Source organism: Patiria miniata, unplaced genomic scaffold (genome assembly GCF_015706575.1).
Source record: "Patiria miniata isolate m_02_andy unplaced genomic scaffold, ASM1570657v1 HiC_scaffold_1, whole genome shotgun sequence".
NCBI lineage: Eukaryota > Metazoa > Echinodermata > Asteroidea > Valvatida > Asterinidae > Patiria > Patiria miniata.
Window position 1 is genome coordinate 9384495 of NW_024037047.1, and position 21372 is coordinate 9405866.

Here is a 21372-nt window from a genome sequence, read left to right on the forward strand (position 1 = left end):
ATTTTGATTTTTTTTTGGGGGGGGTGTAAAACACAACTTAAAAAATGATCATTGTGCGTGATGCCGAATCCTACAAAAAGTTTTTGCTCTGAGTTTATCTGATTTATACAAATTCAAGTTTTGCTGGGTTAAATTATAATAATTATGTAGTATTTTACAATACATGCGCATGCAGTATAGTTTACGGTGGAGAGAAATTTTGCGCTTTAATTTGGTATTCCCGATTGAAAAACTACCCGACTGCAGTTGGGACTATGGACACATTTGGGACTGAATTTGCAAATACAACGTGTAGTTCATGCGTGAAGTCCACACTCTGCGTTTGGTTGTTTGCCATTGTGCAATCAGACAGATTTTCACTGTTTTGACCATTGTGAGAAAGTGTTTGTGAGATCAAAGAGTTTCCAAAAATGCCTAGAGGAGGTAAGTATTCCCTGGATCGGCTTATTTGTGAGGCCACTCACTGAGGGTACGGTGTGAAATACTTGCAAAATTTGACAATTTGGAACGTCATTGGAACTTGGTCTACTCTTCATGCTCTTTGACTTGGAAAACTAATTTGCTATTGCACATGCACGATACGGGCCGGGGGGGGGGGGGGGTGTTTCCCAAGCTCATGAAACATGTGAAACTCGATCATAAAATAAAATCTCAAAGGCCGAGTTTGGGCAGTTTGTTCTTGACTCTGGTATATTGTTCGTGCAAAACACTGACGGAAAAGTGTTGTGTGATCCTGTTCCGAGTGCAGTGTTTCTAGGTCTTGTTCACGTCCGCCGTTGGCCATTCGAGTGCGAGAACAATATACCCGTGTCAAGAACAGACCGCCCGAACTTGGCCAAAGTGTTTAATTTCCTGTGAAAAGTTCCTGATCGATACTAGTTATAGTACTCAGGCCCGAGTATGACCATGATGACCGAGTCAGCAATTAATATTAGGGGTGTGCATCGGAGCCAGGTATTGGAGTACCGGGCATTCGGAGCCCTGGCTCCGATGCACACCCCTAAAAAGGCCCTAATATTAATTATTCTCCTTAATTATTCTACTTAATTATTCTACTTAATCTGTTGACAAATAGCTCTGTACAATCTAATTTACATGCATAATTAATTAATTGAATTCACAGGTCGTAAGGGAGGCCACAAGGGGCGGAGCCGGAAATTCAACAATCCGGAGGAGATTGATGACCAAATGAGGGCACATGAGTGGAGGGTAGGTTGTGTCCAGAAGATGGAACAAATCTACGATGATGGTCAAAACTTTGGCGTCGGAATAATTTTGGAAAGCTTAATGTCCAAACTTCCCAAAGCAAGAGGAAAGAACTTCACGCACAACTTTTAAATACATAAAGCAAAACATGGACCTAAGTTGAGCCAGAAGCCGCAAAAATCATCTGAACCTGAAACTTAATTGAGACAAAAAAACTTTAATGTGAAGATTTTAAGGGGGTACACAGAATGAGATTCTAGGAAATCCTACTGAATTAAGGTAAAGACTATAACCATATTCCACATGTGAACCCATAGAAGGTGAAGAAACAGAAGGTGAGCAAAGAACCAGTGTGCCGGTTTGATACTTATGTATTCATCTTGTCTTTGTCTTTGGTTTTGATTTGATGCAGGAACCAGCTAAAGAAGGGAGTGGAGACGAAGGGACAGCAAAACAGCCGGCAAAGACGATATCTGACACAGACTCGGACTCAGACTCCGACGAAGATGTTAGTTCATAGCTGTACTCTCTGGAGGCAGTGTAGTCAAAATATTCACCATTATTACCGTAACCTTCCCAAATTCTCCAAAATCCTCTTTGCAAAATGGAGGATTTTGCAGGATTGAGGCTTTATGGCAAATCTGTGTGGCTGATTTTGGAGGATGCACTGTGTCAAGGTCTTTGGCCAGACCTTGTGTTGTTTGTGTTCAGCCGTGCATAAATTTAGGCCTACATTATACTGGAAATCCTCTGCACTGCTCCAGGATGTCACTGGCTCTGCCTCAACACATTGACAGTGATTGCTGGAGGATTTTGCAGGATTGAGGCAGTGGTCACTCCTGAAAGGACCACATCAAGAAAAAAATGAGCATTTTGCAGGATTGAGGTATCCTAGCAAAACTGCCTAGGGAGTTAGGGTTATTAACTGAAGACAGTTAAAAGAGAGTAGCGTGACTGAGGCTTGAATCGAACTCTAATCACATTTTTTATAACTTTTTGTTTGTTTGTTTTGTTTCTTGTAGCAAGGACACAAAGGCGTCAGTCACCTCATAGCTATTGAAAACCCAAACCGAGTGGCAAACAAAATGAAGAAAGCGTCGCAAGTCGATGTCAATGAATCCGGAACGGCAGCCTTATCAAGAAGAGAAAGGTTAGAACGCTTCAACCAAAAGTATTCAAAAGAATTAACTGATTTACTGTTCTGCGCAGTTGAGGGTAGTTCGGCCTAGTGGTTAGGGTTCGTGATTCATGATCACAGGGTCAGGGGTTCGAATCCAGCTGCTGGCAATATGTTCCAGCCTTGGGCAAGCCACTTCACCCCCACTTGCCCCTCTCCACCCAGGAGTATAAAATGGGTACCGGCATTAGCTGGGGAGTAACCTGCAATGGACTAGCATCCCATCCAGGGGAATAAAATATTTTCTCTGTCGTTTCATGCTACTGATACCGGAGATAAATAGCCAGCCTGATGGGCCACATTGGCTCGTGACAGACTTTACTAATACCTCTGTGAAGACAAATATACATGTCATTCTCCACACACTAGCTCTCCTAACAATAAATAAGCAGATTTTTTTTCTGATAAATTGACAGAAAAGAGATAGAGAAAGAAGAGGCCACACAGCGATATTTGAAGCTTCACAGGGAAGGCAAGACGCCTGAAGCCCAGGCAGACCTGGCAAGGCTAGCAATCATCCGCAAAGAACGGGAGGAAGCGGCCAAAAAGAGAGAACAAGAGAAAAAAGGTTAGAAGAAATCACCAGACGATAAGTTTGGCTATTTTCATGACTTTTTTCCCCTTAGGAAATTTAAGTTTTATGCCAACCCTAAAATTTGACTGCCCTGCTGAAATTTTAACTGCCCTAGTTTTTAATATCACCCACTTCGCATGTAATTAACAACAAAGTAGTTTTCTCAAAGAAGTTGTTTATGCTCAGTGATCAGCGCTAATAAAACAATCAGAAACGGTGAACTAACTTTAAGCTTTAACTGTAGATTATTATTAGGTTTTTTTGTTATTCATTTTTACAGCAAAAGAGGAAGCCAAAGCTGCTGCAAGGAAAAAATGACGAAATGGAAAAAATGTAGAAGAGAAATCATCGGTGAATTATGAAATATGTATGTAAAAATAGTAGGGTCGGGGTCGTACACACTACTCAAACTTTAAAGGTAATATTCAACGTTTGCTTTTGCTGTAACTTTAAGAAATGGATAGATTTTGGGGGTTGTTATTTTGTAGCAAAGATTGTTACATTGACCTGTTCAAAGGTTTGTGTTCATAGATGCTGGAATAACCAAGAAAAAAATTATCTTCTTGTAGTCTGGTTCCCTGACTCTACTTCAGACGAAGAAAACAATTTATAGATGTTGGGGAATTGTCAGGTCAGGCAACCAGACTAGCTGGCTTGTCCGTTTTTCCCAACGATTGTCGGCTGACCATCGTAAATTGATACAAAAATTCCACTTTTCTTGAAAATGACAGCACACCATTTGCCATGATTTCACAGGATGCTTGAGACTATTATTCACTTACAGTCAAGTAAGGTATTTCATAATTATTTGATAGTTTTGTTTTTTGATGTTTGCAATGGTTGAATATTACCTTTAATCTTGTAGCACCTTATTTACATGTTTCTAAATTAAGTCTGAACCATCTTCAAAAAAAAGTGTTGCACAAAGATTGAATATTGCAAAAAGATATTTATTTGGCCCAATTAATAAAAAAAAGAATTGTGCTTCAATTGAATAAAACAGCAAACACTTCCAAAAAGTTTCATATTATAACTGAAACGAGAGGTATCAGAATTTAATCATAACATTTTGTGTTGATTTTTTTTTTAGGGGGGGGGGGATCAGTGAAATTGAGTCATAAACATTTACTGAAACATTGTTTACTGTGTGAAAATTTCTTTTCAAACTATTTTTGTTTTTGCAATGCACGTACTTCCAAAGTGATATTTATTTAAATAATTTTGGAGTACATGGCGATTTTGTTCCATTTTTTTAAAGTACCAATTTTGTTGAACAATAGAAACAAGTTGAGTCTGGTATCCTTTACTGCAGTGTTCGTTTTGTGTTACAATTTTTAATGCCGTCTTCAAAAACGAAACATGTTTATCTCTAAATCTGTCATTTCTGCCTTTATGTGACACTATAGTAAAATGATTTTGAAGAATTTTCCTACACATTTACAGCTTAAAAACATAGCGAACCCCTTGAAGTTGGTTTACAATCTGCAGAATACAATATTCAGATGTCATTTCAGATTTTTATTCATTTATTTCTCTTTCAATTTGTAAAAGGTCATGTAACCCTTTAGTCATTGTACTGCCCGAAACCGCCCTGGCTATCTGGTTTGTGAGGGTGACGTCATTTCAACATAAATCACGCCCATTGCACATGGGGAACTATTGGAACTGGAAGCAGTGCAAAGTGTCGTGCTTTAAGCCAATGGGTGCTAGTAATCAGTGGTGCGTGTTGGCCTATGAGGCAATCACTTGCGAACTGGATTGCGTGTTCTGATCCTATACTTGCTTTTGTTTTACAAACTCTCTGACCTTTTTTGGTCAAAGTTCATTTTATGTGTAAACTTATTGTAGCATTCATACAAATACAATAAAAGAATGTAATATTCTACTGATCTGTAATTGTGGTTCTTCTTTATTGTGTACAGTATTTATCAAATCACTAAATCACTCGTTAACAATAGCCATTGTTCAAACTTGTTCAGTTATTTACAATTATTATGAAGACTTGAACAGGAAGTTTGTGTTTCTCATATTAATTCTTTTCCAAATTGGCATTGGCTTGAATAAAAGTAAATGTTACTGACCAAAGAGTGAAATTAAGAGTAAGTCTTTACTAGAAAGATAAGTATCAAACATTTTAAGTCCCATACAATTTTTTTTGTCACACAAAAATGACCTGAGAATGTCCTTTTCAACTATCCATTCGAGCATTCTTTTTTTAAATGATAGAAATATTTAGGGTAAAATCCTGTTTCATCCCACTGCATGTTTTAAGGATCACGATTTTGAGGCAAATTCTGAGACAATTGAGGACATAACCATGAATGATGAACAGTCCATGTGCCTCAGACTCTACCATTGAAAGGTGTTCACTTTTTCTCAATAATATCCGTCATTTCTGGTACGGCCTGAAAGAAAAGCAGAAAGAACAAATATGGTTTAAAATTTGATTCAAAGATAAATTTGATGTCAAATACAGAATATGGAACACTATAACAGCCATGTCCAATGAGTTTTGTGGTATCAATAACATTAGGATAATAACAAGTCAATCACAAATCGATCACAAGTCAATCGCAAGTCCTTCACAAGTCAATCGCAAGTCATCACAAGTCTATCACAAGTCATCGTAAGTCAATCACAAGTCATCACAAGTCAATCACAAGTCATCACAAGTCCATCACTAGCCAATCACAAGTCAATCACAAGTCGATCACAAGTCGATCACAAGTCATCGCAAGTCAATCACAAGTCAATCACGAGTCGTTACAAGTCAATCACAAGTTGATCACAAGTCAATCTCAAATCATCACAAGTCCACCACAAGTCAGCGCAAGTCAATCACAAGTCAATCACAAGTCAATCACAAGTCATCACAAGTCCTCCAGTCTCAAGTCAAGTCACAAGCTATTTGTTATTGCTTGCCCCCTTGTTGCTTATTACATGTACCCAACTTGTGATTTGATTTGTGATCTGACTTTTGATTGACTCGACCACAACTCTTGAGGCTTAGGGTAAGTTTTTCCTTCCGTTACCTTGAAGAGATCTGCAACCAGTCCGTAGTCAGCTACTTGGAATATAGGAGCCTCAGGATCCTTGTTGATAGCAACAATCACTTTGCTGTCCTTCATACCGGCTAGATGCTGTATAGCACCGGAGATTCCCACAGCTATGTACAGTTGCTGAAAAAAAAATTCAAGAGAAATGTTACCAAGGATTTTTTTCGTAAGTCTTTGCCAGTCAGCTGGATGCACTATCGGGGGTGGGGAAGGAAATCTATCACAGCACAATGTGAGGAAAAAATGAAACAACTTACTGGAGCGACAATCTTTCCTGTCTGTCCGACCTGCATGTCGTTGGGTACGAAGCCGGCATCAACTGCTGCTCTGGATGCACCAACGGCAGCGTGCATCTTGTCGGCTAACTTGTAAAGAAGCTCAAAGTTCTCGCCGTTTTTCATACCGCGGCCTGGCAAATCAAAACACACAACATTGCATCCCAAAGAAAAATAATACTTGCTTGATCAATATTGTTTTCAATCTAAAACTACTGGTGTCACCGTTACTCCCTTCTGCTTTACATACCTCCTGAGATGACGTTATCGGCGCTGGTCAGTTCTGGTCGGTCACTCTTGCTGAGAGATTGGCTCTCCCACGTTGACAAATCATTGGTAGCGCCGGGATCAGGGGCTGGAGGAAATATTAAATCATGCCAGAGCTTGAGATTGTGTCAACTCTTAACATTTGTCCCTACACTGCACAAAACTGCCCTGCCTGTTACTCTCTGTACCGCCCAAAACTGCCCCGTTCAGAATGGTTTCATGTATTTCTAAGGAATTTAATACAATGTAATACAGTGTAGTGCAGGTACTAAAGAATTGATTAAATAATAATAGTTTGTTATTTTTTTTACCTTGTTCTGAAGCAGCTGAGCCACTTCCAACTTCGACTGCCTCAAACGCTGTGCCTCTCACACTGAACACCTTGACTGCATCCAAGCTACGAATGGTTGATACTGCATTGCCTGCAGAAGGAACCAGAACAGTTTTTGGCCAGTCAGCTTGTGTTAACATGAAAGCTAATTTTGTCAGTAAAACAAGAAGACAAGTCAGCATTAAGTTACCGGGGAGGCGTGGACATGTTGATGATGTGACGGATCTTACCTGCATAGATGGTTCTGACAAACGTGTCTGGTGATTCGATTCCGATGATGTCTGAGATCGGTGACACATCCAGCTTAGCCGCCAGCCTTGGAATCAAGTTCTGTGAAACAAAAACGCAAACTCTTTTTTATCAATTAAGGAAGTGTAAACAACAGAAGTACATTCCAGATGGAATAATTTCATATGGTGTGGTAACTGGTATACATACTTTTTTTCAAAATATCAACTTTTGAAACAAATTTCAACAAGTCAACACTTATGCTGCCAGCACCTTCAAATTCTATCTGATGGTTTTGAAGGATTTCGCAGGATTGGGGATAGTACGGCCCAGCTACATGGGCCTCACTGACAACGACAGTACTTGCAAAGAATACAACTTTGGTTTCTTGTGGATTGGGGGATTCATCTAGAATGTTTCTGGCAAAAATTTAGAGGAAGTTGTAGGTTTCTAGTCTGTTCACCTTGCCAAATGCTGTTGCCCCTGATGTGATGTGAGTGAAGTTGAATTGTTTCTGTGTGGCAACTAGCAGCGGTGTCAATGCTTCTGGCAGGAATCCTTTGTAAGCTTCGTTGTCAGCCACCATGATCTTGCTGACGCCTGGTACTTTGGATAACTCCTCAACAACCTGAAGGCAAAAACAGGGGAAAATTACCTTAAAAAATTGTTCAATGAGCTTTCTGTTAATTTTAGGGGGGCAGTTAAGTCTTTCACTACTGAATATAATTGAGGGAAAATTTGAGTTGATTCTGAACAGACTTGTGACTCCTGGATTGAATCAGAATCCATTTTGTAAAAGTTAACATTTTTCCCAAGTTTTAAATTTTATTAAACCAGATAATCCTCTGTTGACATTCTTACCTTTCCACAGCCAGTTCCAGCCACCAGACACGACACATCTCCTCCAATCTTAGAGGCGGCAGTCAATGTGTTTAAGGTGATGGGCGTGACAGATTCATTGTTGTGTTCAACGATCACCAGCGTGCTATTGTGACGACTCAGCACTGAAAACTGTGTATGAATAGAGAAAACGGAACAATTTGTAATTATAAACGATGTATTGAAAAATTCTGATTTGTTTTGTACTGTGATACAAAACTTTACAAATATAATAATTTGAAACTGTTGAGTCTTACCGTAGTTTACAGTTCAACCCCCCCCCCCCCCCCCCGCCCCCCGGCCATTCGCAGCTCAGTACACTCATGGTCATGATTGATGGTACACTGATCACAGATCAGTCCGGTTCGGAAAATTATAATCGCGAATTTCTATCACTTTTACAAAACTTACCGATTGGCAAATCCTGCGAGAAGAATTCCTTGCAATCAAACCAAACATTTTTGTTCAAATTTTGTGAAAAACTCCTCAGAATAATGATTTTAAGAATGGATTTACGCAACTAATTTTCACGGCCGGGCACAATGTTATGTCACGATATCATAGCGCCCTCTGTAGATCTTCACGCGCGTTCCAATTATGCAATTTTTCACACCATTAATAGCGCCCTCTAGTAGTAGAACCTGTCGATCTTCTAAATTTCAGAAATTAAATTTGGAGTCAACTAAACCGGGGCTAATTAAAGTTTATCACAGTCCCCTGTAAATTGAAATGATTTGAAAGGGGGGGGGGGTCGGGTCCGTGGACCAGCTCAATTCAAAGCCCACACATTATTATATTTTTTAATTTTTAGGCAATAAATTAAAACGTACGTTGCATAGTTCCCCCGCAAACCATCAGCTAGCTACTACACATACATTTTAGTTTTAATACACTGTACTACAATGTGGCAACATCGCATGATATACTACATGTATGTATATACTTAACCCCCTTCCTCTTTTTGAAAAAAAAAAAATACTCGAGCCCTCTTCCCCCTCCCCCAAGAAAATTTGGTTCTGGATCCGCCCCTTGAGTATTTGACTGCCCATAGAAAGGGAAATAATCACTTCAATTGGTTTTCGATCGATGGTCCTATGATAACCTTGAGCAGTATACAAAATATTGTTAATGTATTTGTTATTGCATGGAGGAAGAAATGGTTATTGTAAATACACACTCAATCGCACACTCAATCGCACAATGAAAACAGTTTACATAAATATGTGTTTCGCAACTTTCTTCTGCAAGAATTTTTCTCTATTGCGAAAATATTGAAAATAATTGTTAAATAATAATATTTTGGGGACTACTTCCCCACCCCGAACTCCTACCCCACCATAATTTTATCAAGTTGAGTGCATTTTGTAAGAGTTAGAGCCCCCCCCCTCCAAAAAAAAAAAAAAAACCCAAAACACCACCCCCTGCTGCGTTGACACTTTTTGATTGATTGATTGATTTATTGCATTAGTCTGGTTTCCCGTTGGTTAAAATATCGTGCATTTGCGTCGGAGGCAAGACCATAAACTAATTGTAAACAGAAAGTTGACGTCCCTGGCAACGGCGCAAAGAACGATCAATTTACACACAGACGCCATATTGAATCAATAATTCTGTGTACGAAGTTTGCAGCGCTGACGAAACGGGACGGTGGTGAACTTCTACAATCAAGGAAATCGTCGGTAAATTCCATGAAGTTCAATCTAAAATACAACCAAAGGGAAGCCTTTGCTACACTGATATATTTTCCGGCCAAATTTCTCGTTGACTTGTTGTGAAAGGAATGAAAAACTGAGCTTTTTGTGTGACGGCTCCGCCGATTTCTCGAGCAACTGAATCTTTACGCTTGACTGCCTGATCCACATTCAACATGGGGGAAGTCTCCGATGCAAGATTTGATTTTATATCAGACTACATTCTGAAAAGCTACAAACTGAAGCCGGACAAATGGGCCAAATGCATAGGTGTCGAAGACAACAAGCTTCTCATTCAAGAATTCCTTGAAAAAGCCGACATTCCACAGGTTGTCTTCACGGTAAATTCTGCCGGTTTGATCACGCCGTCATCCGAATTTCCAGAGACCCTGAAAAACAGCAAAGCGATCTATTTCATCAAGAAGAACAAGGAGGCCCTCGGAAAGGACAACTTCAAACAGAACTTGGTGTATGGTGATCTGTCGTATTCACCATTGGAACAGCTTTCTGCCCTTGTCGACGAGGTGAATTTTAATGTTAAAATGGGAATGTTAATTAATTTAGGCCTATTATTATTAATGAATATGAAATGTGAGGTCAAATAAAATATTTTTTCTAACAAACAGACTTAATTATTTATTGTAAGCAAATTATGTTTAGGTGATCACTTGAACTGTATCAAGGGTAAAATTAACTTCCTTCTCATAAATTAAATAATATAATTTCAAAACATTTAGCCTAAATCTGTTTAAAATGTTAAACAAGGACATTTTGATTTTAACAATAATTTTTTTTCTTGGAAAATAGGTTTTGAAAATTTGATTGTTTAGGCTAGTCTAAAATCCCCTGAAAAAATGATTTTGATTGTCCAGTATTTTAATGTTTGCAGGAATGTTGGGCCAGGCCAATATTATTTAAGAGGCTCAGTTTCCAAAGTTTGTTTACAAAAAAAATTCTTAAGAAAAAATTGTGTAAACAAAAAAAATGATAATGTGTTTATCAATATCATTGATATGTTGATAGAGAAACTGTATTGAGTTTTAAATTTTCTTTACGCAGGTGCTTGTGCCTCTGTTAGCCAACCCGAGGAACCATGAACAGTGGCCTTACGTTGTATCTCAAGATGTACTGCGACACGTCCACAACCTTAAGAGCAGTGTGTATGTAGTGGCTGGCCAGGTGAAGGGCAAAACACTCCTGCCACTCCCTGTGGGCTCCGAGAAAGTGGAGACCGCTGCTGAAGCAGAAGAGAAGTGAGTTTACTTACCCGATTTTCTCGCTAAGTAGAATTCAACAGGGTACCAGTCATAAGCAAAACGTATTGCAGGAAATTTTGGCTGGCGACATGTTTCTGCTCAGCAGATAATTTGTTTGCTGCTGGTTGCGATCTGCTAACCACAGAAGATCTGCATTGTGATGTGAGCACAGAATCCTTAGTTGGAGGATGCTAACATTTGTAGAAGCCGATATTCTGTGTTACGTATAGCAAGGCATTAACTTCATACCATTCCACTCCAAAACCATCCCTCTCCAATCTGAAAGGATCTGTTTGTTTTTTGGTTTTTGGTTTTAATTTGTTTAACTCTTGTCCGTTGCAGGGATGATTCCTACGATCGAAGCTTGGTGCATTCCATTGAGTCTGTCATCATTGATTGGACACATCAGATCCGAGATGTGCTCAAGAGAGACTCGGCCCAGCCCCTACTGGAAGGTCTCAACCCAGGGCCTTTTGTGGAGATCCAATTCTGGAAGGCCAAGTGTGAGAATCTAGAATGCATCTTCCAACAGGTGAGCTCTTAGATTCTGTGACTGGATTCATTCAACTACTGGTTGATTCATGATGAACCTCGTTGATTGTAAAGTAAAGGTGTATTTGTCCTGAATTTACGTTTAGTAGTTGGGATTAACCTCAGGTTTCTTTTCTTTGACAGTTGCGTGATCCCAAGGTTCGTAAGATGAAAGAACTCCTTGAGAGAACAGAGAGCAGCTACCTGCCATCCTTCAAGAACATTGAGAGGGACGTGGAAGCGGGTAAGTATGCAACAGGAAAACATACTCGCAGTCACAGCTAAAATCTGGCCATATCTATGACTTTTGGAGATTAATTGTCATTCACACTTTTGTCTTTTTCTCCCTTTTTAACCATAGCGTTGACCGAGGCCCAGGACATCACTATGTATCTGAAACCTCTTGGAAGTCACATTGAGGGTTTTGAGGAGGTGGACTTCCCTGAGCTACTACCCAAGCTAGGCCCTCTGATGCATGTGGTCTGCCTGATCTGGAGTAACTCCGAATACTACAACACAGCACCCAGAATCATTGTTCTACTGCAGGAGATTTGCAATTCACTCATTGACAGTGTAAGAAACCCTAACGAGTCAGAGTACAAGACATGAAATTCACTGCACAATCAGGAAAGTTTTTCAAGCCTTGGTGTCATCCCCGGCTTTTACATTTGAAAACCTTTTTTAACAATTCGATACACTGAGGGAAAAAGTTTCGGTGACTACAATTTCAGGTCTTCTTATTTCTGTCACTATTCTAATTATTCAAGCAAGCATACTTTACATGTTTGTTTCCACCCAGTGTCGCAATTTCCTGTCTCCTGATGAGATCTTCAAGATGGAATGCGAGGAATCCCTGGAGAAAGTGAAGGGCGCCCTCGCTGTGCTGCGAGGCTACAAGAACCTGTATGACGACCACCGCGCTAAGCTGAAGGACTACTTCAAGGAAGGCAGGGAGCCCATCCTGTGGGAGTTTGCTCCCTCCATGGTCTTTGCTCGCATGGACAAGTTCTTGGAGAGGTTGGAAATACTGGAGGTAGGTTTCTTAAGAAGTGTCTCCCTATAAATCCATAATTCATGGTGTTTTTGTGTACTAGGGTTGGACTCTCATCTGAGGTTTTGCTAATCGGATTCGTCACTTTTCTGACTGACAGAAACTATTTGAGACCAACGTTGAGTTCAGCAAGCTGGAGAAAACCGAGATGGGAGGCATGAAGGGACGGATGCTGAGCGTACAGGTGGAGAAGATCCATGAGGAATTCTTGGAGTATGTCAAGGTGTTTGCTGAGCGGAGCTATGATGGCCTAGATCCACAGTGCCAGGTGAGTGATTACTTCCTCTTCAACTCTGTCTAGGAAGAGCTTCCGTTGAAGGTTTTCGTGGAATTTGAGTGAATGCTGTACCCTTACTCACCTTTGCTTGAACATTTTTGCGGGAAGTCTTCTTGAATCATCCAAAATCAACTCATTCTGTGCTGGATCAAGTGCAAATTCTCTAAATCTTCCACAATGCTTTGAAACATCCTTGTTGATTTTAAAGAATTGAGGACGGTAAGGGTTAATTAATTAATGAGATAATTAAGAATCATTGCAACAGCTTGTCAGTTTTGTATGTTAAAGAATTAATATGTTGTGTACATTTGTTAAAGGTTTTTGTTGTATTTGACCATTATTTCCCAATTGTATCCGTCATTGTAGGAGTTTATTGATGACTATGAAGTCTTTGAGAAGCAAGTGTATGATCTAGACCGACGTCTGGGAGCCATTCTATGCCAAGGCTTTGATGACTGCGCAGGACTAGAATCTGTCTTCAAGGTCTGTATTCAGATTCTTTCTTCTTTTTGATTGGTATGAAGGCAACATTTAAATAAGAGTTTGCAAATCTCCTGTAGATGGTCCGTAAATCTCTGAAAAATCGTATTTATCTCTGGTTTTATTGACTAAGAATATTTCTTTTCCCTCGTGATTGGATGCTAGTTCATCTCAGGTCCATCCACAACTATTGCTGGCACCTGTTCATACTCCGGGGTTGAGAAATAGGAAAGTTAGGGTAAGGTGGCTTGCCCAAGGACACAACATACAATCACCAGCTGGATTTGAACCCCTGACTCTCTGATCATAAGTCAACAACCCTAACCACTATATAGGCTGACGATCCACACTAATTGTCCATTCACAGATGCTAGACTGCTACGGTCCGATGCTAGACCGGCCAGTCATCAAGGACGACTTTGAGCCCAAGTATCCGATCCTCCTGGCCATGTTTGATGAGGACCTAGACAAGGCTAAGGAGGTCTATGACAAACAGATGACATGCATTGACAAGATGGACGGCCGGCCACCTCTCAATAAGAACATGCCGGAGGTAGGCGGGTCACTCAAGTGGTCCAAGGAGTTAGAACATCGCATCAGTAACCCAATGGCAAGCTTCAAGCACGTAGAGCACCCGTAAGTACATGATTGGGAACAACTTTTTGTATTTCGACTTAAAGGATTATTTTCTAATGAAATAAAAGATCATTGAGAACTAAGCAATGTAAATGTTACAGAAAAGTTCTTCCTTGCCAACAACTAGCGCAAAGTCAGTTTATTTTATCATTTCAGGAAATAGATATTTCTTGACAAATTCAATGTTCACATTGTGGACTGGTGAAGTCAATGCATAGATAATGAATTTCCTATAATTAAAGGTATTGCTTAAACATGTTCCATTGGTCTCAAAGTGATATTACAGCCATTTTAATGAGTCGTATCCCAATTCTTAACGTACCTTTAAAATTAATTCATTTTCGCTTTTTTAAATGGAATTTGAAACGGACACAAACTAGAAACATGCCTTCTGACCTTTACCTGTGCTGCAAAAACAATTTTAATTTCTTTTACTTCACTGTCACTTTGCACTGGAATGCTGCATGGCATGGCACAAGGAATGATATGTGTGTATTGTTATTCCAATAATCTCATATTGTAGACGGACATTTGCATGACAAACCCTCTGATCATTTATGTTTGCGTGGTTCCCTTTTCCTTCCTTTGCTGTGGAAATGCAGAACCGGAGTCAGGAGGTAATGGACCCGACCGCTGGCTGAGCTAGCCTTCAAAGTTTCTTTCATTTTTTTGTTGTTATTTTTGATTGGTTGCTGAGATTGGTTGCTGAAATTTGGTTTGCTTAGGAGACGAACAAATTAAAATCAACAGAAATCTATTCAGTATTGCGGATTTTTTGTCAATTTTGTTTACCACATTTTCATTCATGATAGTTAAATAAAACAAATTTAGACACCAATTTCAGCAACACGCCAAATGTGACTGGTTTGGTTTGGGTTTGGTGTGTATTTGTTTATTCTTTGCAAGTTGGATGGATTGGTGCACCACTTTCTCATTTGTTTCACATTGTATTTCCAGGTGAAAGAAGCACAAGTGGTGTTAATGTTTTTTGTTTTTGTTTTGGTTTTTCCTTTGTTTGGTTAATTTCACTTTATCTTTTCACCATATCTCATTCGTTGATCAATCCGATTTTCAGGTTTCAATTTTTCACCCTATTCCTCTATTTTGTTATTTTCTGCCTAATATCACCACTCTAAGAAAACACCTCAGAGGTGCACCACTCTATGAACCTTGAAGAACAATCTGAAGAGCAACTTCCGAGTTTTGAATTTGGGGTTGGGTTTCTTTATTGGTTACCTGTGTTTTTGGTTTCCTAATTTGTGACTTTTCTTAATTTATAGATAAGTTTTGACATATATTTGTCATTTTTCTATAGCTTGATATTAACTAATCTTCCTGTTGTAATTTTGGTTGTGCTTTTTTTTTTGTAGGGGATGGGTTAGTTCCTTGAAAATAATTTGGTTATTCTCAGAACCATATAGTTTTTAGGCCAAGTCACTTCACATGGCTTGCCCGTAAACTTTCTCCAAGTTGTCGTAATGTGGTGTAACAATCATATAACATGCAATATGTTGTTCAAATATGTCAACATTCATATAGGCCTACAAAGCCCCCAAAAGATGAACAGTAGCTCCTTATAAAAAAAGGGGGGGGGGGAACAAATCATCCTTTTTTGTATTCATTTGGTGTGGCATTGTTGTATTTGCATGAAAAGTTTCATTGCATGATTTGTTACAGCCATGAAATACATTTTCACAGACGCAATCATTGTGATCAAGCTGAGAAATTAGTTGTTGGAGTTCAGTTTATCCAGATTGTTTCTTAGACATGCACAGACTAACATAGAAGATTGGTTGTAAATCTAACTGTGCAAGTTATGTTTCCCAGTTGGCTATAAATCAAACAAGAATTTTGTGCAAGTTGACACATTTTTTTTTGTGGGATTATTTTCAGGATTATCCAGTCTGATGAGGCAACGACAATCTTCACAAAGTATGAAGAAATGATGGACCTCTTGGGCAAGTACGTGATACACTAATATTTTCCTTTTTAAAATTTACTTAGTTTGGTTATAAATTGACATAGATTGTGTTTTTTTTTGGATGGATTTTATTACAGCCTGCATTCTGTGTCTGTGTTTTGTTTCTAGATACAATGACAATGCATACAAGGAATGGACAGCAGGCGTGGATGAGATCTGTAAAGTCAACCTGAATCAAGCGCTCATCAATCGCAACAAGGACAACGACCTGATTGCCGTCAATTTTGATCCTAAGGTAATAAAACAGACTTCTCTTTTCATTACTTTCATGTGAAAACACAGTGATTGTGAAATTTGAAAACTGTTGCTTTTGGATAAACCTAAATTGGAATTTACTTTTTACAAAACAGACTCAACGAAATGTGGAATTATGGATGTGAATATTGTCACAGATACATTTCTGATCTACTGTCTTTAGCTTGTTGCAGTGCTTCGGGAAGTCAAATATCTCCTCATAAGAGGGCATGAGAGTATTCCAGAAAGCGCAGCCGGAATCTACAGCAAGCATGAGACGCTGCGAAAGTTCAACGCCAACTTGGACCTGACGGTGGCCTGGTACAACAAAGTACGAGAGAACGTCTTGGAAGTAGAGTTCCCGTTAGTGGAGGGTCAGTTGGTGTCGATTGACCAGCAACTGAAGCGGGCCGAGGAGACCTTGAGCTGGGAAGGCGAGGGGGTCTGGGAGTATATCCAGGAGACGCGAGACCATGTACATGACTTGGAGAAGAGAGTCCAACGGGCCAAGGACAACGTGGACCTGATTAAGAAGATCATGGAGGAATGGTCTAAGACACCACTGTTTGAGCGTAAGGAGTTGAAGGACTCGGCGCTGCTTGCCCTCGATGATCGGGAAGAGAGGATGAACAAGAGATACGGGGACATCACTGCCTCCGGCGAGAGAATACATGCACTTGTGAAGGTACATTTTTAGTCTCTGTCAAGTTGGTATTTTATGGTGGCTTTACCTTAGGTGAGAAACCACCTCACTGAACACAGACAGTACAACTTTGGATTCAGTAAATATCGTAAGATTTGTAAGACGTGTGCCTTTACGCTCCCCTGGTATTTACTTAGAGTTTTTATATTGCTGTATTTTGGGTTTGAAGTAATGTAATGTTTAATCTAATGTGTGATTTTTCTTGTGAACTTGCAGGAAAATTGTGAGCTGTTCAAGGCTGACTCGACTACAGACATCTGGAAGGCGTACATCGACTACGTTGACGATATGTTGGTGGATGGGTTCTTTGCATGCATCAACTGTAGCATGACCTACATGTTGGAAAACACAGACACCAAGTGCATATCACCTCTCTTTGAGGCCAAGCTTGAACTACAGGTAATGTTTATTATAAAAGAGTTTAAGACTTTGAAATTTGATAGCATTCGTGAGTAACAGCTTCTGGTTTTCTCAGTTTGTCAAAGCGTAACTATACAAAATTGTTGACTGGGCTTTTGTGAAGTGATAGTAGATGCTACAGTGTCGCCTACTTGTACTTTCGCACGGAGCTGTCATTTGAATCCTTGACTGTGAAACACATTTAAGTTGATGAAACATATATTAAATAAGGGTTAAACCACCCTTTTACCCTTTTCTGTGTACTGCAGGCTCCAGACATGGTCTTTGTGCCGTCCTTAGACTACGGTATTGCCGCCGGCTTCTATGACCTGGTTGAGATGCTTATCAGTGATATCTACAAGATGGCGTCCCTCGTCAAGAGGCTTGCAGAGCACAACGGCTCAGAACATTATCAGGTACGAAGAATCAAGTGCCATCAACAAAAATATTTAATCAAAAAAATCATCAATTAAAAATACTGTAGCCTTCCTGGAATGAGTGAGTCGTAATGTTCCGTTGCCTTTTCTCAGAGTGACTTGGAGGAGATGTTGGATCTATCCGACATGCGTCAGGAGCTGATGGACAGGGTCAACACCATCATGAACAAGGCTCAGGAATACCGTAACTCCTTTGACAACTACGCCTACCTGTGGGTGGACGATCGTAAGGAGTTCATGCGACAGTTCCTGCTGTACAACCACGTCTTGACTACGGAGGAGATTGAGGCACATGCTGAGGATGGGGTGCCGGAATGCCCGCCTACTCTGGACCAGTTTAAAGAGCAGGTAGGAAGCAAACCAAGTTGTGCTTCAGTATTGGGTTTTGCTCTTGGAATTTCATTAACACTGTCTACTTAGTGTTGCCTGAGGGCTTGCTCAAAAGAATTCGCACTCTTACTCATGTGGGACTAGGACCCATGGCCTTCTGTTAACTGTGACAGAACAAAAAGTTAGAATGGATACATCATGTGTTTACCGAGTTGTAACCAAGTCTATAATGAACTTGAAATATCGCCTTGATTGAAATGATTTAACTCAGGTCTGTTGGTTTTCCAACTGTTAGTTTTCTTCAATATTTATTGTGTTTTCCTTGTGTAGGTGGATTCCTATGAGAAGATCTACAGTGAGGTTGATGAGATCGGTGCCATCCACGTCTTTGATACCTGGTTCCGTGTGGATGGTAGACCCTTCAAACAGGCTCTGCTGAACATCATCAAGAAATGGAGCTTCATGTTCAAGCAGCACCTGATTGATCATGTGACCAACAGGTTAGACCCATATCATCTTAAGGGTTTCAAATTCTTTGGATTCTTCTGGTGTTAGCTTCAGTAGATTAGGCTGTTGACTTGGGAGACCCTGTTAGTATGGGTCCATATTGAGGTTTAAAGGCGCATAGGATCGATCATTTACAACTACCTTGAAACGTACCTACCGATTTAAAAAAGAAAATCCTGGCTCCTGGCATAGCATGCCAGTGGAGCCTCTTTTTCAACTTAATTACATTGCCAATTGTCCTAAGCTGTTGTTTTTCTCTCCTTCAATTCTCATTAGCCTAAGCGAGCTTCAGGACTTCATCAAGATGGCCAACACCGGCCTGACTAACCCTGTAGAAGAAGGTGACTATACCGGCCTGGTGGACTGCATGGGTCATCTGATGGCTGTCAAGGATCGGCAATCAGCTACTGATGAGATGTTTGAACCACTCAAACAGACAATTGAGCTGCTTAAGACTTACGATCAAGAGATGCCTGAGGAGGTCCACACACAGCTGCAGGTGAGATCTTGTTTGCTTGATCTTTGTGATTCAATTCCTCAAAGTGGTAACAAGTCAATCAGGTATTATCACAAGTTAATCACATGTCAGTCACAAGTCAGTCACATGTCAATCACATGTCAGTCACAAGTCTTCCTGAGTCAGACACAAGTCCATTGCAAATTGTATCTCAAATCAAGTGCAGTGGAACTTACTTTTTCCTTCAAATTCCAATTCTGATGACTGCAGGAGTTACCCGAGCAGTGGAACAACACCAAGAAGATTGCCATTACAGTCAAGCAGCAGGTAGCACCCCTACAAGCCAATGAAGTCTCCATCATACGCAGGAAGTGCACATCATTTGATGTAAGTCCAATTGTCCGTTTTTGGAAAGGCACACCTCTAACAAAGTAAACATTATTTATTGCTCTTAGAATTGTCATTATTTATACCTTTCTATATTGTGCCAAATTGTGTTTTAAAAGCAGCGCTAATAATTTTTCACATTTTCCCCCCGAATCTTTCAGGTTAAGCAGCATGAGTTCAGAGAAAGATTCCGCAAGGAAGCTCCATTCCTGTTTGATTTCGAAGATCCATACAGGGCTCTCGATGAGGTAAGAAAAACAGGGCATTGATTTAAAGAGTGGAACCTAAGAGACCTAAATACGTAGTAAAACCATAGACCATTTTTTGCTTTTAAAACGGTTTGTATTCCGTATCGCCAATGTAAACAACAATGCAATGTAATTTAACTGCATGTTACTGCATGGAAAGTTTTCTCTTTTGATTGAGATTGGACTATTCTTTGTGAAACCCTTTCCAGTGTCACATGACAATCTTTGAGATGGAGAAGCTGATGGCAGAGCTGCAGGAATCCGCCAGTCTGTTTGAGGTCAACGTGGCTGACTACAAACAGCTCAAAGCTTGCCGCAAGGAAGTACGATTACTCAAGACTCTCTGGGATATGATCGTCATCGTGCGCTCCAGGTAAGCTATACGTCAATTGAAATTTGATACTCCAGTCTGTACTCAACTGCTGTTTCATGTTTGAAACCAATTTTCGAAATCATGCTGAAATAAAGCCACATGCAATATTTTCTCTTAGGGGAAAAGCTCAATTAATTCAACTGCTGTTGTATGTTTCAAATCCTTAAACTCCTAGCATTGATGACTGGAAGACCACCCTCTGGCAACAGATCAACGTGGAGCAGATGGAGATCGACTGCAAGAAGTTTGCCAAGGACATCCGTTCCTTGGACAAGGAGATGAGAGCATGGGATGCCTACGGTGGTCTGGAGTCCACAGTCAAGAACATGCTGACGTCACTGAGAGCTGTCAGTGAGTTGCAGAACCCGGCTATCAGAGATCGCCATTGGCAGCAACTCATGCAGGCCACAAAGGTAATACTATGGGATTTATTTTTAAACATGAACTCTAGCTTGGATTTCCGCAGAGCTTGGGGGGAGAAGACTGAAGAAATGTTTATATTTTATAGGTAAAGTAGTAAAAGTCTTGCCCCCTTTTCATCTGAACCTAGGTGAAGTTCCTTATGGACGAGGAGACCACCCTATCAGACCTGCTTGCATTGAACCTGCACAACTTTGAAGACGAGGTGCGTAACATCGTAGACAAAGCCGTCAAGGAGATGAGTATGGAGAAAGTCTTGAAGGAGCTGGATACTACCTGGTCTACCATGGAGTTTGAGTACGACAAGCATCCACGCACGGGTATCCCATTGCTACGCTCCAGTGAGGAACTGATCGAAACGCTTGAAGACAACCAGGTAAGTGTTGGAATCCTTTGAACTCTACCTTTACAGGTACGCATTTATATTCCTAAACGGAGAGAGGCAATTGTTGTAAAGTGTCTTGCCCAAGAACACAAGCACCATGATCCTTTGTCGGGGTACTCAGTCAACATAGCCTTGGTGCTTGAGGCATCATTTCTACAGTACAACCTTATATTTTTGTGAATTGGGGACCTGGAAGAAAGGTCTGGCAGCATCAATGTGGCATTCAATGGTCAATAACGTTTAAAACTTACAAATCACCAGTTTCGCTTCCCTCCTTCTGTAGGTCCAACTTCAGAACCTAATGACCTCCAAGTACATCGCTCACTTCCTTGAGGAAGTCTCCGGTTGGCAGAAGAAACTCTCCATCGCTGACTCTGTCATCAGCATCTGGTTTGAGGTCCAGCGGACCTGGTCCCATCTGGAGAGCATCTTCATCGGGTCTGAGGACATCCGTAATCAGCTACCCGAGGACTCCAAGAGATTTGACGGAATCGACACGGACTTTAAGGTTAGTTTTCATTGGTCTCTTGTTGCTTTGCTTTAGTCAGTAGCAAGATACATCACATAAGATGGTGGATGGCTAAAATAAAGTCCAG

General features: G+C 40.3%; 3 protein-coding genes across 4 annotated transcripts in view; 2 read left to right on the forward strand and 1 right to left on the reverse strand.

Moving 5' to 3' along the window:
• The first annotated feature begins 277 nt into the window (after window positions 1-277).
• LOC119722427 (28 kDa heat- and acid-stable phosphoprotein-like) lies at window positions 278-3550 on the forward strand. The gene is made up of 6 exons (XM_038192547.1): window positions 278-423; window positions 1124-1209; window positions 1619-1714; window positions 2229-2356; window positions 2800-2951; window positions 3238-3550. The coding sequence occupies exons 1-6, from the start codon at window positions 411-413 to the stop codon at window positions 3273-3275; spliced, it is 513 nt and encodes a 170-aa protein (XP_038048475.1). The 5' UTR covers window positions 278-410; the 3' UTR covers window positions 3276-3550.
• A 500-nt stretch (window positions 3551-4050) lies between these two features.
• Window positions 4051-8575, reverse strand: LOC119722422 (electron transfer flavoprotein subunit alpha, mitochondrial-like). The gene is made up of 9 exons (XM_038192535.1): window positions 8405-8575; window positions 7976-8125; window positions 7578-7742; window positions 7117-7216; window positions 6867-6977; window positions 6539-6643; window positions 6271-6422; window positions 5990-6136; window positions 4051-5362 (listed from the first exon to the last, which is right to left on the reverse strand). Exons 1-9 carry the CDS (start codon window positions 8450-8452, stop codon window positions 5324-5326), a joined length of 1017 nt encoding a protein of 338 aa, XP_038048463.1. The 5' UTR covers window positions 8453-8575; the 3' UTR covers window positions 4051-5323.
• A 1285-nt stretch (window positions 8576-9860) lies between these two features.
• Window positions 9861-21372, forward strand: part of LOC119722436 (dynein beta chain, ciliary) — a 39589-nt gene continuing 28077 nt past the window's right edge. Inside the window, exons 1-24 of one of the 2 annotated variants that reach the window (XM_038192557.1) lie at window positions 9861-10208; window positions 10744-10937; window positions 11283-11472; window positions 11616-11715; window positions 11833-12044; window positions 12271-12504; window positions 12623-12790; window positions 13166-13282; window positions 13647-13915; window positions 14518-14532; window positions 15809-15877; window positions 16005-16131; window positions 16315-16815; window positions 17050-17232; window positions 17502-17648; window positions 17763-18017; window positions 18330-18499; window positions 18783-19005; window positions 19234-19350; window positions 19512-19598; window positions 19808-19971; window positions 20147-20384; window positions 20522-20767; window positions 21060-21284. In XM_038192557.1, coding sequence (XP_038048485.1) covers window positions 9861-10208; window positions 10744-10937; window positions 11283-11472; window positions 11616-11715; window positions 11833-12044; window positions 12271-12504; window positions 12623-12790; window positions 13166-13282; window positions 13647-13915; window positions 14518-14532; window positions 15809-15877; window positions 16005-16131; window positions 16315-16815; window positions 17050-17232; window positions 17502-17648; window positions 17763-18017; window positions 18330-18499; window positions 18783-19005; window positions 19234-19350; window positions 19512-19598; window positions 19808-19971; window positions 20147-20384; window positions 20522-20767; window positions 21060-21284 — 4599 coding nt within the window. The remainder of the gene's footprint in view (window positions 10209-10743; window positions 10938-11282; window positions 11473-11615; window positions 11716-11832; window positions 12045-12270; window positions 12505-12622; window positions 12791-13165; window positions 13283-13646; window positions 13916-14517; window positions 14533-15808; window positions 15878-16004; window positions 16132-16314; window positions 16816-17049; window positions 17233-17501; window positions 17649-17762; window positions 18018-18329; window positions 18500-18782; window positions 19006-19233; window positions 19351-19511; window positions 19599-19807; window positions 19972-20146; window positions 20385-20521; window positions 20768-21059; window positions 21285-21372) is intronic. The other variant, XM_038192566.1, reaches the window with a different exon arrangement.